The 12,489-nt window shown below is 39.4% G+C and overlaps 1 protein-coding gene across 9 annotated transcripts in view; it reads left to right on the top strand.

The window, feature by feature from the left end:
* The window catches only part of TRAPPC9 (trafficking protein particle complex subunit 9), a 626,356-nt gene that overhangs the window by 37,068 nt on the left and 576,799 nt on the right, over window positions 1–12,489 (top strand). For all 9 annotated transcript variants that reach the window (XM_070631024.1, XM_070631026.1, XM_070631021.1 and 6 more), the window contains one exon: window positions 10,184–10,305. In XM_070631024.1, coding sequence (XP_070487125.1) covers window positions 10,184–10,305 — 122 coding nt within the window. The remainder of the gene's footprint in view (window positions 1–10,183; window positions 10,306–12,489) is intronic.

Here is a 12,489-nt window from a genome sequence, read left to right as displayed (position 1 = left end):
TCTAGTTGTGGCATGTGAGATGCCACCTCAGCATGGCCTAATGAACGGTGCCATGTCCCCACCCAGGATCCAAACCTGTGAAACCCTGGGCTGCTGCAGTGGAGTGCACAAACTTAACCACTTGGCCATGGAGCCGGCCCCTTTCCATGTCTTTGAAGATGGCTATCAAATAGGATTTTCCCTTCATTTCCTGGGTTTTTAGTATTCAATTAGAATTTTTGAAAATGAATTTGTTATAATTTGTTGCACAAATTTTACTAGAAACTTGATGTATTTGTGCTTTTAAGTTTCCAGTTTATGAAAAACTTAAAAATGCACTCTTGTTTTTAAGTAGTTATTTTTCACTAGGTATTTTTTTGTACTTCTTTGTAATTAAAAAATTTTTTTTCAATGAGTGATTGGGTATGCGTGTTTTAAAAAATATGTTATTTGCCTTATTTTAAAAGTCATGTTCACTGTAGAGAATGTGTAAAATAAAGATAAGCAAAATAAATAAACTAAAAACTTACCTATAATCTTTCCACCTAGAGATAAGTTGTAGTAAGTTTTGAAATTGGGAAGTGTAGGTCCTCCAACTGTCTTCTTCTTTTTCAAGATTGTTTTGGTTATTCTGAGTCCTTTGAATTTCCATATGAATTTTAGGATCAGCTAGTCAAGTTCTGCAAAGAATCTAGCTGGGATTTTGGTAGGGATTATGTTGAACCTATGGATCAACGTGGGGAGGATTGTTATCTTAAGAATATTAAGTCTAGGGGCTGGCCCCGTGGCCGAGTGGTTAAGTTCGCGTGCTCTGCTGCAGGTGGCCCAGTGTTTCGTTGGTTCGAATCCTGGGCGCGGACATGGCACTGCTCATCAAACTACACTGAGGCAGCGTCCCACATACCACAACTAGAAGGACCCACAATGAAGAATATAATACAACTATGTACCAGGGGGGACTTTGGGGAGAAAAAGGAAAAAAATGAAATCTTTAAAAAAAAAAAAAGAATATTAAGTCTTCTGATCCATGAACATGGGATGTCTGTCCATTTGTTTAGGTCTTCTTTAATTTTGTTCAACAATGTTTTGAGTTTTTTTTTCAATAATGTTTTTCAGAGTGTCCTTTTATACTTTTTTTGTTAAATATATTCTTAAGTATTTTATACTTTTCGATGTTATTGTGAGTTGAATGATTTTCTTAATTTCATTTTCAGATTGTTTATTGCAAGTGTATAGAAATACAATTAATTTTTGTATATTGATCTTATTTCCTGCAAGCTTACTGAACTCGTTTATTAGCTGTAATGGTTTTTTTAGTGGAGTCCTTAGGATTTTCTCTATGCAAGATCATGTCTACTGAAAACAGTGACCTGAAAAGAGAGAGTTTTACTTTTTCCTTTCCAATTTGAATGCCTTTTATTTAATTTTCTTGTCCAATTGTCAGGGCTAGAACTTCCAGAACCTTGTTGATAAGAAGTGGTGAGAGAGGACATGTTTGTTTTATTCTTGATCTTAGGGAAAGCATTTAGTCTTTTATTATTTTCTGTGGGGATGGGGAGAAGCCAAGGTACATTATGCTTGCTTTGCCTTTTGTTGAGCTGAAATCTGTGCACTTGCAGCTTTGGAAACTCTCAGGAGGACCCCCAGACGCAAAATCTAATTTTTCTAATGTCTAAAAATGTAATGACTGATTCTGATGTGTTACTTAGTTATATCTGAATATACATACATTTATATGCCAAAATAAAAAAATGTAAAGGGGAAAAAAAAAAGGTTTGTTGAGGTTTCTATCGTGCAAGGGTGTTGAATTTTGTCAAATGTTTTTTCCTTGACTATTGAGATGATCATGTGGTCTTTGTTCTTTAGTCTACTGATTTGGTGCATTATATTAATTGGTTTTTGCATGTTAAACCAACCTTACATTCTTGAGATAAATACCACTTGGTCATGTTGTACAATTCTCTTTTATGTTGCTGGATTCCGTTTGCTAGCATTTTATTGAAGATTTTTGCTTCTATATTCGTAAGAGACAGTGGTCTGTAGTTTTGTTTCGATGTGTTTTTCTGGTTTGGGTATCGGGGCCATATTGACCTTATAGAATGATGTGGTTAATGTTCCTTCCTCTTACATTTTTGGGAAGGATTTGTGAAGAATTCTTCCTTAAGCATGTGGTAGAATTCACCAGTGAAGCCATCTGTACCTGGACTTTTCTTCATGGGAAAGTTTTTGATTGCTGATTCAACCTCTTTACTTGTTATGGTTCTGTTCAGATTTTCTGTTTCTTCTTTAGTTGGTTGTGGCAGTTTGTATCTTTCTAGGAATTTGCCCGTTTCTTCTGGCTTATATAATTTATTGGCGTGCAATTGTGCATACTGTTCCCTTATAATCCTTTTTATTTCTGAGGTTGGTAGTAATGTTCATTCTTTCAGCCCTGATTTTAGTAATTTGAATCTTCTCTCTCTTTTTCTTGGTCAGTTTGTCAATTTTATTGACAATTTTATTGACAAACTTATGGTTTTGTTGATTTTTCTCTATTTACTTCTGCTCTAATCTTTATTATTTTCTTGCTTCTGCTTGCTTTGAAATGAGTTTGCTATTTTTTTTTTTCTAGTTTCTTAGGTTGTTGATGTGAGAGCCGTCTTTCTTTATTTTTTTTTGAGGAAGATTAGCCCTAAGCTAACATCTGCCGCCAATCCTCCTCTTTTTGCTAAGGAAGACTGGCCCTGAGGTAACATCCGTGCTCATCTCCCTCTACTTTATATGTGGGATGCCTGCCATAGCATGGCTTGTGAAGTGGTGTGTAGGTCCACACACGGGATCCGAACTGGCGAACCCTAGGCTCCCAAAGCAGAATATGTGAACTTAACTGCTGTGCCACTGGGCTCGCCCCTCTGTTTTTCTTTTTTTCTTTTTTTTAAATAAAAGTTTTGTAGCTATAAATTTCCCTCTAAGCAGTGCTTTTGCTTGTTTCATTTTTGGGATGTTGTGTTTTTGTTTTCATTCAGCTCAAAGTATTTTCTAATTTCCCTTGTGAAGTCTTTGATGCATTGGTTATTTAGGTGTGTGGTATTTAATTTACCAGTATTTGTGAATTCTCCAAATTTCCTCCTGTTGTTGATTTCTTTTTAAAGATTTTCTTTTCCCTTTTTGTCCCCAAAGACCCCCAGTACATAGTTGTATATTTTTTTAGTTGTGGGTCCTTCTGGTTGTGGCATGTGGGATGCTGCCTCAGCATGGCCGGACAAGTGATGCCATGTTGGCGCCTAGGATCCGAACTGGTGAAACCCTGGGCTGCTGAAGTGGAGCACGTGAACTTAACCACTTGGCCACGGGGCCGGCCCCTGTTGTTGATTTCTAATATAATTCTGTTGTGGTCAGAGAATATCCTTTGTGTGGTTTCAGTTCATTTAAATTTATTGGGATATGTTTTGTGATGTACATGTGGTCTGTCCTGGAGAATGCTCCGTGTCTGCTTGAGAAGAGTGTGTGTTATTCTGTTGTTAGGTGGAGTGCTCTGGAGAAGTCTGCTAGGTCCACTTGTGGTCAAAGGCTTCTGTTCTTATTTTATTTCTGCTGTAGGATTTTTATCATGCTTCCTCCATCTTCTTTTGGCTTGCTTAAAAGTCACAACTCTTTCAGTATTTCTTCCTGGCTCAATTTCTCTTTAATTCTTTTTTTTTTTTTCTTTTTTAAAGATTTTATTTTTTTCCTTTTTCTCCCCAAAGTCCCCCGGTACATAGTTGTATATTCTTCGTTGTGGGTCCTTCTAGTTGTGGCATGTGGGACGCTGCCTCAGCGTGGTCTGATGAGCAGTGCCATGTCCGCGCCCAGGATTCGAACCAACGAAACACTGGGCCGCCTGCAGCGGAGCGCGCAAACTTAACCACTCGGCCACGGGGCCAGCCCCTCTCTTTAATTCTTTTGATGCTATAGCTCCAGTCTCTTTCCAGGATTTTCATTTCCTTGGGGAAAAAAACTAGACCCTCATGCTAGACTAAGTTCTTTTTTTTTTTTTTTTTTCCCTGCTTTATCTCCCCAAATCCCCCCTGGTACACAGTTGTACATCTTAGTTGCAGGTCCTTCTAGTTGTGCTATGTGGAACGCCGCCTCAACATGGCCTGACGAGCGGTGCCATGTCCGCGCCCAGGATCCGAATCAGCAAAACCCTGGGCTGCCGCAGCAGAGTGCACGAACTTAACCACTCAGCCACGGGGCTGGCCCCTAGACTTGGTTCTGTAGTAGGGATCTGGCCTCTCTATCATGGCACCCTGATGGTGACTGTTTCATTACAGTGCACACTGCTGCGATGCTGCATTCCCAGTGCCCAGCCCAGTGCTTGGCTCGGCATTACCTTAAATACCTAAGTGAGCATTTCCTAAGGTGATTCATGTACATAAACACCATACAATGATTAAAGTCAGGAAAATGAACACTGATGCGATATCTTTCTGTACTCTAGAGACCTTATTTAAATTCTACCGACTGTCCCAATACAGTGATTATATTTCCTGAGCCAGGATCCAGCCCAGGGTCACACATTGCATTTAGTTTCCATATCATTTAGGATCATTTTATCTAGAATAGTTTCTCAGCCTTTCTTTTTTTTTTTTTTTTAAAGATTTTATTCTTTTTCTTTTTTCCCCCAAGGCCCCCCAGTACATGGTTGTATATTCTTCATTGTGGGTCCTTCTAGTTGTGGCATGTGGGACGCTGCCTCAGCGTGGTTTGGTGAGCAGTGCCATGTCCGCACCCAGGATTCAAACCAACGAAACACTGGGCCGCCTGCAGCGGAGCGCGCGAACTTAACCACTCGGCCACGGGGCCAGCCCTCTCAGCCTTTCTTCATCTTTTATGATATTGATATTTCTGAAGAGTAGAGAACATTTATTTTGTAGAATGTTCCTCAATTTGGGTTTGCTTGAAGTTGCTTCGTGATTATGAGGTTATGCATTTTCCCTGAGTTGGTGGGGGGTGTGCAGAATAAGTGATGTTGTGTCTTTATTGTATTATGTCTGGAGGCACACTATATCAGGAGACAAACTGGTTTGTCCCATTATTGGTGATGTTAACTTTGATTGTTAAAGTAGAGTCTGCTAGGTTTGTCCAGTGTAAAGTTATTATTTTTCTCTTTGTAATTAATAAGTAATTTATGTGAAAATATTTTGAACTATGCAGATATCTTATTCCTCATCAAACTTTCACTTAGTAGTTTTGGCATTCACTGAAGATTTACTGCAGTCAGTTATTACTATGATGGTTGCCAAATGCTGATTTTCTAACTCCATCATTCCTTGCACATTTATAGCATCCTAATGTAAGGAAGAACTTTCCTTCCTCTTTCTGTTTCCTTCCTTCCTTCCTCCCTCCCTTCTTCCTCCCTCCCTTTCCCTCCCTTTCTTCCTTCCTCTCTCCCTCCCTTCATTCCTACTTTCTTCCCCCCTCCTTCCTTCGACTGTGGGTCCTTATTTTATTCAGTGGGTTCTAATCCGTTGCTATCATTCTCTATTTTTGTAGCCCATTGGCTAAATTTGGCTGATGGAAGGCTTTCCAGCTGCCTTCTGTAACCTTTGGACATATTCCCCATCATTTTTTAAGCACTTCCTTACTTCCTGGGTCACAATATTTAGGTTCATTTTGTGTTTTCCCTGTCCCAGCTCTGAAATCAGACATTTCTCTAAGGTGTTCTAGTTCCTTTCATTGGAGAATGGTATTTGGAAACCCAAATCTGGGCACTAAATATGCTTATTGCTACTGAGGGTCGTTGCTTCTAGGACCTGTGAGAAGTCATACTGTTATCTAGAATTCATACTGGTAACTCCAATTCCAACCTAAAATCCCAGGGCTCTTTCCAGTCTTCCCCTGTATCATATTTATATCTTCTTCCTCCAACAGTGAAAAATCTAGCTCCTAAGATTATCAATATATTTACTCATTTTCTCAACCTTACCATGTATGGAGAGTAGTTTCAGAATTACTAACCAATATCACTGTAAAAACAAACCTCTAAGTAGAATTCAAGGATTGTCTTGTGGCTCTTTTTGTCTGTATACTGAGGATAAATACACAAGGCACTGCGATCAGAAGTTCGTCGGATTTGTTCTTCAGTCCTCCCTCTCGGTGTAATTATATTTATTTGAAATATAGTTAGTGTAGTTAGGCTCATTTGTTTCTGTTTGTATGCCATTACAGGGTTCCCCATCTTTATTGATTGTTTTTTTAACTATATAAAACGTGAACATGGTTCTAAAAGTCAAAACTATACAAAAAGGTACACGCAGAGAAGCGCCACTTCCTCTCATCCTCCCGTCTCATTCCCACCTACCCTTGGAGGTAGCTAATCTCATTTGTCCCTGCTTTTTTGCTCCCGTGGGTTTTTGTTGTTGTTGTTGTTGAAAAAAATAAACAGATAGATGTTCTTATTTCTGTTTCTTGTGCAAAAGGTAGTATATTTCATTTGTTCTTCTGTACTTGGCTCGTTTTGTTTTGTTTACCAGCATCTCCTGGAAGTCAGTCCATATCAGCTTGTGGAGATCTTCCTCCTTCATTTCCACAGTGCATGGCACACTATGTGTGTGATGCATGTTGCAAATGTTTTCTCTCAGGTTGTTACTTATGTTTTGGCTTTGTTTATGGTATGTTTACATAATTGAAATTATCAATTTTTTTGTTACATTGGGATTTGAATTACAGCTAGAGAGCCTTTTCTTATATCCAGGTTTTAGAGGAATTCACTCATGTGTATTGAGCTTCTTTTATGGTTTTCTGCTTTACATTTAGATCTTAGACTCATTTGGAGTCTTTTCCTGTGTTTGGTGTGAGGTGTAGGTCTGATTTTATCTTTCTCCAAATGGCCGTCCCAGTATCCCAGTGCTGTTTGTTTAAAGGCCCATGTTTGCCCCAGTCATTTGAGGTGCTGGAGTTTATCGTATCCTTGCCCAGTTAACATCAGATTACTGGCTACACCGTTCTTCTTGCTGTTCCTCTGCTGCGTGGGGCCAGTAGTATGCACGTTGCAGGGTTTTTGTTCTGTGATAGGATAGCCGATGTGAGCGACCTAGTATAGTGCCAGCCTGTTGGTACTTGCTGGAATCGTTCCCACACTGGTGCCTGCCTTATCTGAGCCCTTGTTGCTCTTCTGTCTTTATGATTTTGCCTTTCTCTCTTCTTCCTCATTTGTCTCTGCTTTATTCCGTCTTATTTCTGCTTTGTTTTACCTCTGTGTCTGTTGACTTTCCAGTTTGGTGCCGTGTATACAATCTTGCACATGATAGGAGCTCAGTAACTCTCTCTTGAATGAATGATTAAACGATTGTTGGATTGATTCTTAAGACCCCTTGTGGTGATTTTTTTTTTTTTTTCAACTTTTCCCCCACTTCTTAACTATGGCTCTTCTTTTCCTTTTCTCTGGCCTGGGTCTCAGCCTGCCTGTGGCATTGATTTTTCCTGTCTGTTGACTCAAGACTCTGGTCTTGATGATTCCTTCTTTCACTGGCTCACAATAATGTTACACATGGGCTGTCAACACTTTACAGATGTCAAGAAAGATCAAATCTGGGGTCAGCCCCATGGCCAAGTGGTTAAAGTTCTGTGCACTGTGCATCAGCAGCCTGGGTTCGCAGGTTCAGTTCCCGGGTTCAGACCTACTGCACTCATCAGCCATGCTGTGGTGGCATCCCACATACAAAGTAGAGGAAGATTGGCATGGATGTTATCTCAGGGCTTATCTTCCTCAAGCAAACAAAGAGGAAGATTGGCAACTGATGTTAGCTCAGGGCTAATCTTCCTCAAGCAAACAAAGAGGAAGATTGGCAACAGATGTTAGCTTGGGGCAAATCTTTCTCACCAAAGGAAAAAAAGGAAGATTGAATCTATTGCACACTAGTATTTTTAGACCTTATTTTTTTTTTTTTTTTTTTGAGGAAGATTAGCCTTGAGCTAACTGCTGCCAATCCTCCTCTTTTTGCTGAGGAAGTCTGGCCCTGAGCTAACATCCGTGCCCATCTTCCTCTACTTTATATGTGGGACACCTACCACAGCATGGCTTGCCAAGCAGTGCCATGTCCGCACCTGGGATCTGAACTGGTGAACCCTGGGCTGCCGAAGCAGAACGTGCGAACCTAACCACTGCACCACTGGGCCAGCCCTTAGACCTTATAATTATTTTATTGAGTAAAACTAAATTAGTCTGACTCACTAAGCTCTCTCGTGAGCTCTGCTCTTGTTACCTTCCTACAGATTATATTGTTCTGGGTCACTGCAAATGGCTTCCCCTCCCCTCAGCTTCAGTACTGGAGTCAAGTTAATCATTAAATGAACCCTCATTATCACTGGTGCCCTTTCTTTAAAAGATAGACGGAATGTTTACTCCCTCTCCCTGGTTGGGGACTTCCTAATCATGTCCTATTTGGATGAAGTATCATATGAAGAAAGAAGAACCCACCTCATTCTGACCCCATTGTCTTTCCCTTCCTTTCTCCAAGGGAAAAGAGTAAAATTCAACAATATAAAGGCAAATTGTTAGAGTTAATGAGATAAATCCAGATGACCTATCATTTATTAAACATCACTTCATGCCAGAAATAAATGTGTTAGAACACATGAAAAACGCGCAAAGCACGGGAGTACACACCTGAGCTCAAATCCTCCTGTGGAGTAAGCAGCTCTGTCGTCTTGAGAACTCATAGGAATGAGTACTTAAGCTCTCTAGCACTTGTTTCCTCACCTGCAGAAAGGGGCACACTAGGAGGACCTCCCTCATAGCGTTGCTGTGGTTGTAAATGAGACCATGTGTGGAAGTCCTTAGCATAGGTTCTGATTCCTTGTAAGTGCAAAATAATGTAGCTGTTGCTGTGGTGGCGTTATAGCCGCCTTGCGTAAACTCTGCTTCAAAGGGATGCTTGGAGATGGAGTTCTCGACTCTGTAAGTACCCAAGGATTGTGTCATTGGGCCTTGATGATTTGAATCTCTTCTTTAGAAAGTGAATATTTTTTTAAGCATGCCCTTTTTCTTTATTATTTATAGTTCTACCCTCTCATCTCTCATTGTGATTTTCACAAAATCTGCAGGAAACACAATCCTAAGCCACCTGCCTCTTCACAGTTGTCTGTTGTGGTTCTTTCTTCCCTGACTAGAAGAGGATTTTGCATAGGCAATGGATTTTGCATAGGCAATTTTCTTTGTTCCCTTTTCTCAGAGTCTCTCCATTCATTTGCTCATCTTTCACCTGTCCATCTATCCTTTTATCTGTCCACTCATTCTTCTGTCTTGTTCCAAAAACCATTTGAGGCAGCTTACAGAGAAACAGAATACCAAATAAACAGGTGAGAAGATTGGACCAAGATTAGACAGCAAGGGCAGAGATGGTCTGGCATGAGCGTTGTGGGCAGTGTGAGAGGCGCGCCTCTGCCCTGTAAGTTATAAAGATTGACAGCAGACATGTGCCAGAGTCTCCAGCAGACACGAGGGAAACGGGATCTGTGGGAGATGCTCTCTGTCCATGAGATAAACAGTGGTTTGGGGGAGGGCCAGCTTCTCCTGCTACTGAGGCTTAGGAGAATATTTTTTGAGTGTTCTATGAAATCAAAGGATATTTCCTCTTTTTTGTGTCAGAGTTCTATGTGTAGTTGATTACATTCTGTAAATGGAAATTTCTCCAAAACTCTCCCCATGTGAGTTTGATGGCTAGGGAATTAGGTGGTTCTGCTTATTGACAGGGGTTGGCCAGAAATAGAAAATGACAGCCACAGAAAGGATATTAGTATTTATAAGCTATATTTTTTTTAGTGCTGTACCATTCAGAAAATGCTTTCATATAGTTTATCTCCATTTGAGGAGACAGTGTGGTCTGCTAGCATTAAGAGCTTAGAGAGTGAGATAATGCATGCTGACTGCATTGTCTTCAGGACCACTAAGCTCGTTTTTGTAGACATCTTACTTTTATATAATGTAGTTCGTGTTCTTTAATAAAACGTTTCAGCAGGGAGGAAAGCTTATTCTGAGTTAATTAACATTTAATACAATGCTTTGATGGTAAGGCTATTATAGGGAGGACATAAGCTGGGAAGACTTTGAAGACAGTTTCATTATTTAAATTTCAGTAGGGAATATTTAAGTTTTATCTTACTTCTGCCCGTCTTTTAAATTAACAAAGAAATAAGACAGAAAGAGCAAAAGTTTTTTTCTTTTCTTCCTCTCTGTTTGCAGGTGCCCTCACCACCAATGGCATAAATCCTGACACCAGCGCTGAAATTGGACGTGCTAAGAACTGCCTTAGCCCCGAAGACATAATTGACAAATATAAGGAGGCCATTTCCTATTACAGCAAGGTGATCTGTCTTTGTGAATCCTTTACATAATTATGTTTTAATCAGAATTTCCTATTTTACATTGTGTAATGCTGTAGAATCTCTTAATTACTTGTTTCTGTAAGTATTCATGTATTATTCGCCAATGCATAATTCTGTGTGCCTAAAAATGTTTTTTTCTGATTCAAAATAATGTTTATTCAATTTAATAAGTTTGGAAAAAGGGGGAAAAGAGGCTGTCATAGCCCCACTACTCAGAGATAATCAGTGTTACCATTTTAATAGCAATTTTCTGGACTTTTTGGCAAGGTATATTATCTATATCATAAAAAATGATGAGCATTCTGTATTATTTACTGTGTGGAGACCTACATTTTTCATTTGGCAGAGTGTGTTTTTCTACGTTATTAAATCTTCCATGGCATGATTTTAATGACCTGTATAGCACTCCATCTTGTGGATGAACCATTCTTTTTACTTTGGACTTAAAAGAATTTGAATTCCAAATATGCTTCCTGAAATACTGAAAACAGAGAACTGAAATTGCACAGAAGAATGGTGTTAAGTCAGAAAATGAACGTCCCCTCTCTTCCCCGCCTTATTTCCTGTGAGTAACAACTGTTAACAATTTGGTATAGATCTTTCATGACCTTTATTCCTGTGAAATATATATACCTATGTATATGTATGTTTCATTTGCAAAAGTGAGATCATATTATGGATGCTACTCTACAGCTTGCCTTGTTCTGTCAGCAGCACAGATGCCCTCCCACTGCAGGCTTGCTTGATCCTTTCAAATAGTGTGGAAAAGTCCTCTAAAACGTGGACGTGGTCATTTATTCATCAACACCTTGTGTGAGAGACTGTCATGAACTAGACACAGGGAGTATGCAGCACCTAGAACAAGATGAAAGGCTGCTCCCACTGGCTCACAGCTTGCCATAATTTACTTAATTATCATCTTGTTGATGGATACTTAGGTTTTCTTACTTTTTTTTTTTCAAAAACTTTTTATTAAGATTATGATAGATTACAACCTTGTGAAACTTCAGTTGTACGTTATTGTTAGTCATGTTGTAGGTGCACCACTTCACCCTTTGTGCCCTCCCCCCAGCCCCCTTTTCCCTGGTAACCACCAGTCAGTTCTCTTTGTCTATATGTTTAACTTCCACCTATGAGTGGAGTCATACAGAGTTCGTCTTTCTCTATCTGACTTATTTCACTTAACATAATACCCTCAAGGTCCATCCATGTTGTTATGAATGTGACAATTTTATCCTTTTTCATGGCCAAGTAGTATTCCATTGTATATATATATACCATATCTTCTTTATCCAATCATCAGTTGATAGGCGCTTAGGTTGCTCCCGTGTCTTGGCTATTGGAAATAATGCTGCAATGAACATTGGGGTGAATGGGACTTTTGGAATTGCTGATTTCAAGTTCTTTGGACAGATACCCGGTAGTGGGATGGCTGGGTCATATGGTATTTCTATTTTTAATTTTTTGAGAAATCTCCATACTGTTTTCCATAGTGGCTGCACCAGTTTGCATTCCCACCAACAGTGTATGAGGGTTCCTTTTTCTCCACAACACCTCCAACATTTGTCACTTTTTGTTTTGGGTATTTTTGCCATTCTAATGGTTGTAAGGTGATATCTTAGTGTAGTTTTGATTTGCATTTCCCTGGTGATTAGTGATGATGAGCATCTTTTCATATCTCTATTGGCCATCCGTATATCTTCTTTGGAGAAATGTCTGTTCATGTCCCCTGCCCATTTTTTGATCAGGTTGTTTGATTTTTTTGTTGTTGAGCTGTGTGAGTTCTTTATATATTATGGAGATTAACCCTGTGTCGGATAAATAACTTGTAAATATTTTTTCCCAACTAGTGGGTTGTTTTTTTGTTTCAATCCTGTTTTCCCTTGCCTGGAAGAAGCTCTTTAGTCTGATGAAGTCCCATTTGTTTATTCTTTCTATTGTTTCCCTCGTCTGAGGAGTTATGGTGTCCGAAAAGATTCTTTTGAAACTCATGTCAAAGAGAGTACCGCCTATATTTTCTTCTAGAAGACTTATTGTTTCAGGTCTAATCTTTAGGTCTTTGATCCATTTTGAGTTTATTTTTGTGAATGGTGAAAAAGAATGGTCAATTTTCATTCTTTTACTTGTGGCTTTCCAGTTTTCCTAGCACCATTTGTTGAAGAG

Source organism: Equus przewalskii, chromosome 8 (assembly GCF_037783145.1).
Source record: "Equus przewalskii isolate Varuska chromosome 8, EquPr2, whole genome shotgun sequence".
NCBI lineage: Eukaryota > Metazoa > Chordata > Mammalia > Perissodactyla > Equidae > Equus > Equus przewalskii.
Note: the sequence above shows the minus strand (reverse complement) of the source record. Positions and strands in the feature narration are given on the sequence as shown.